Genomic DNA, 3,777 nt, shown 5'->3' with positions numbered 1-3,777 from the left:
ATGCAAATAGGAATCATCAAGTCTTAAAACCAAAATTAAGTTGCTTATGAACTTCATGTAAAGAGCCTAATTCTTTGCGAGTGTAGTTGGGTTTATTCACAGGCGCGGTTTTACAGCTTCTAGAGATTAAATGAGAACCATGTTGTTACAAGAACACGAAAGCTTAATAGTTCTAGCTGCGTAATGTTAAAACTCAACAGTGATTTGGTTTATGGATGTGAACTCATGTATAGTGTTGAAAACATTTTAGCCTATGAGGATAAAATTGTTGACATTGTTTAGGCACTGTCAGGCTTACTTTTCAAAATCAGAAAATGCTGGAGTAGGTGAAACCTCAAAGTCAACATATGTGATGTCTCAGAAATCTTTTAGTCTTATATGCCTAGTTTTATATGCATAGTCTTATATGCCTATGTGCCATATGAGCATATGCTCTAAAAAAGACTTCTAGTACCTGAAATAGCCTGTAGTGGTATAGACGCCTTCAGACCCTAATTTATTTGCCGATGAGACCCTCCAGAATTAAGTAAAATGATTAGTCTGTGGCTCCACACTGTGTGATTTACATGTGTTTTCAGTGGAGAATTAACACTTTAGATAGACCTGTAAAGGTAAAAGAACAATAAGTAAATTTGAGCATCACACTGTGTTAGGGTATGCTACTGATATTAAAAAAAAAAAAAAGAAAAAGTCAGGTACAAATAAGTTGATTGCTAGCAATCAGAACAGCATGAAGTGATCTGACCCTGCTGGCCAGAGGTCATTAGCTAAGGGTCTGATTCAGGCACACATTTATTTCACAGTGGGTGCAGGTGACTTTTGATGAGGCACACATCTGCCTAGGTGTCTAGGAAAAAAAAATACCTGAGAACGATTTATTCAGACATGAAAGGAAGTGTTTTGGAAGATTTTGTAGAGGAAGCTAGCAAAATTTCCAGAGAAAGTAATTATCGTAATCTGAATATACCAGTACATTGAATTTAAAGTTGTTTGCAGAACTGAAGTGATGGATAGAGCAGTGAGAAAACCCTTATGAGTGCTGGAGAACTCTTAGGAAGTGACGGCATCCAAGACTCAGCATTTACTGGGCTTTTGGTGATTCCCCAGGAGCATGGAGGGTTCCACATCGAAATGAAAACCGTTCTTCAGGTCCCCAACAGGAAACATCATAGTGAGAGCTCTGAAACTCCAGGGGATTGAGAAACTTGAAGTGTAAGAAGCTATGGATCACGCAGCAGTTGGAGTCTTAGTATGCTCATTGCGTACTGAAGACTGTAGGGTTTTATAAAAACTTCTGCTCTCTAGAAGCTCCTAGGTAGGAGTTCTGGAAAACTTGGTTCTGAATCTGTTTGAAACCAAATTTAAAAAGAAAAAAAAATTGCTGAACTGCACTAACTATATTTGCCTTATAAATCTCTTCCTCGTGTCCAGCCTGAATCTCCCCTCCTTTAGTTCACAACAGCCCCTGCTAAAAAGTCTGTCCCCATCTTTGTTATCAGCCCCTTTTAAGTACTGAAAGGCCACAATAAGGTGTCTCTAGAGCCTTTTCTTCTCCAGGCTGAACAACCTGAACTCTCTCAGCCTGTCCTCCCAGCAGAGCTGCTCCTCTGGCCCCGCTCCAACAGGTCCATGTGTGTGCTGTGCTGAGGACCCAGAGCTGGACACAGGAGTCTGGGTGGGGTCTGACCAGAGCAGAGGGGCAGAATCACCTCCCTCCGCCCAAGATGCAGCCCAAGATACCATTGGCCTTCTGGGTTGCAAGTGCACGTTGTCAGCTCGTGTCCAATTTTCCATCCACCAGTACCGCCAAGTCCTTCTCCTCAGGGCTGCTCTCCATCCCTTCATCTCCAGCCTGGGCTGATACTGGGGGTTGCCCTGACCCAGGTGCAGGACCTTGCACTTGGCCTTGTGGAGCCTCAATGAGGTTCACATGGGCCCATTTCTTGACCTGGTGCAGGTCCCTCTGGGTGGCATCTTTACCAGAAAGATATCTCAGAGAGTAAGGAGAAACAGTGAACATGGGCTCTTGGCAAATGCCAGCAGCTCCTATAGCTAAGAGACATTTAAGTAAACTACTTTGATGAGGACAATCAAAATAGTGCTAAATAGGACTGATTGATGCAGAGTAGCATGTTATTCAATGTAATGGGTTTCTGATTCAGCTGTGGATTTTTCAGGTAGGACTCTGTGGTGTCCAGCTGTCTGAGAGCAAACCCAGACCTCAGAATATACATATCACTGAATGGCAAGTGCTTCTATTTGCATACATATATAACAAATCTAAATATAACATACACACAGGGGAAGGCCTGGGATTTGAAAGTTCCATCATATCTGGATTAATGTACTGTTGAAGGATTTTCTTTATTTGTCTTTGGTTTATTTGGCTCCACTGTTCAGAAAGAGGCTTGCACCTTTGGGGCATGGACATTCGAGACAACTCTGTCTGATTCTTCATATGCCTCTGTGTCAAACTGTTGGACAACAGACATGCGCTTAGCACCAGGGAGAAAAAAAAGAGTGCTTAACAGAGCATCAGCCTGTGCAGTAATAGATTATTAGATCCTTTGTGTGCTTCCTGCATTTGTTCTGCTCTCCCTAGTTCTTCATGTGATTCATTCTCAGGGTCCTAAAAATTGTAACAAAATAGCTAAAGTCTTGACATTTATAAGCTGAATTTCATCCATTTCTTTTGCCATTGCCATCTCAACCAAGTACTTTGGTCTTACAAAAAGCACTTTTCTCTTACATGTAACCTTAACAAAAAGCTCAAAATACACTATTAAGTGGTTTCCTTGGTGTTGGAATTGTTTATATCTGAATCTAAATTTGCTTCAAATCTCTTGGTTTTGTATTTCCAGACCTGATCTGGCCTCACAGAAGACATCGGACGAGCATTCCCTGGATGTGATGTCTCTGGAAACACTGGAAAACACTTGTGAGCCAGAGGACCTCTTTGATGACATCTAGTTGTGTGTTGGCTGAGAGACCGGGAGACTGGAGCTTTGTAAAAAGCTTTGTTACAGACACTGAGCTGAAATCTTTACTCTGAGGTGGTATTCAATGACAGATTGCTCTAATCCTCTTGCACTGCACTTGTCCCCATTCTTCACTATGGGGTTGTAGACCCTTGGCCTGCTAGGGTTGATTTGTGACGGCCTTGAAATCAGTTTAGCCTCTGAGTAGATCTTTTGTCATGTGTATATGGGGGAGGAGAGCACCATCATAGCATTTTCACATCCTGACATTCTCTGGCTGCTGATTGTGTCCAAGGATCAACTGGTTTCCCGCTGTCCCCAGAGACTAAGTCAGATGTAAAGAAGTTTTAAGGCTTGCACTGAACTTACCTTATATACTGCCCCTTTCTTGAGACGCTCAGCTTAGATGTGGTCTAGCTAAATTATCATATCTTCAACTGTGATTGAGATATGGCTTACTAAACTGTAAGTTTAGAATATCTTCTGATGTTAAGCATCCAAAGAAATGTTCTTTCACTTTTTACTTGAAGGTTTTCTGTGGCATTACGCATTATAAGGTATTTTTGCTTTTGGGAGTCAAGTGCTTATAAAGTCAGTATTGACTCTATTTTAATCTTCTGTAGAAACCCATAGCCTTTAGAATTGTCAGGTTTGATACTTCATCATTTTTGTAAGGTGATTTCTAAAAAAATAAAACGCATTCTAAAAATACTTCAATTTTGTTTGTATTTACTTAGCCACTCTATGAGTAAAGGGACTAGTTAGTGAAGTGTTTTCCTGCCTAAAGCTGTTGCATTCT

The 3,777-nt window shown here is 41.1% G+C and overlaps 1 protein-coding gene across 1 annotated transcript in view; it reads left to right on the top strand.

Moving 5' to 3' along the window:
- XRCC4 (X-ray repair cross complementing 4) overlaps positions 1–3,153 on the top strand; it is a 185,082-nt gene extending 181,929 nt beyond the window's left edge. The window contains exon 8 of the mRNA XM_080362460.1: positions 2,862–3,153. Within this exon, the coding sequence (XP_080218586.1) occupies positions 2,862–2,970 (109 nt within the window). The 3' untranslated portion in view covers positions 2,971–3,153. The remainder of the gene's footprint in view (positions 1–2,861) is intronic.
- The last annotated feature ends 624 nt before the right edge of the window (positions 3,154–3,777 follow it).

The sequence above is a fragment of the Nesoenas mayeri genome (assembly GCF_963082525.1).
Source record: "Nesoenas mayeri genome assembly, chromosome: Z".
Lineage (NCBI taxonomy): Eukaryota > Metazoa > Chordata > Aves > Columbiformes > Columbidae > Nesoenas > Nesoenas mayeri.
Note: the sequence above shows the minus strand (reverse complement) of the source record. Positions and strands in the feature narration are given on the sequence as shown.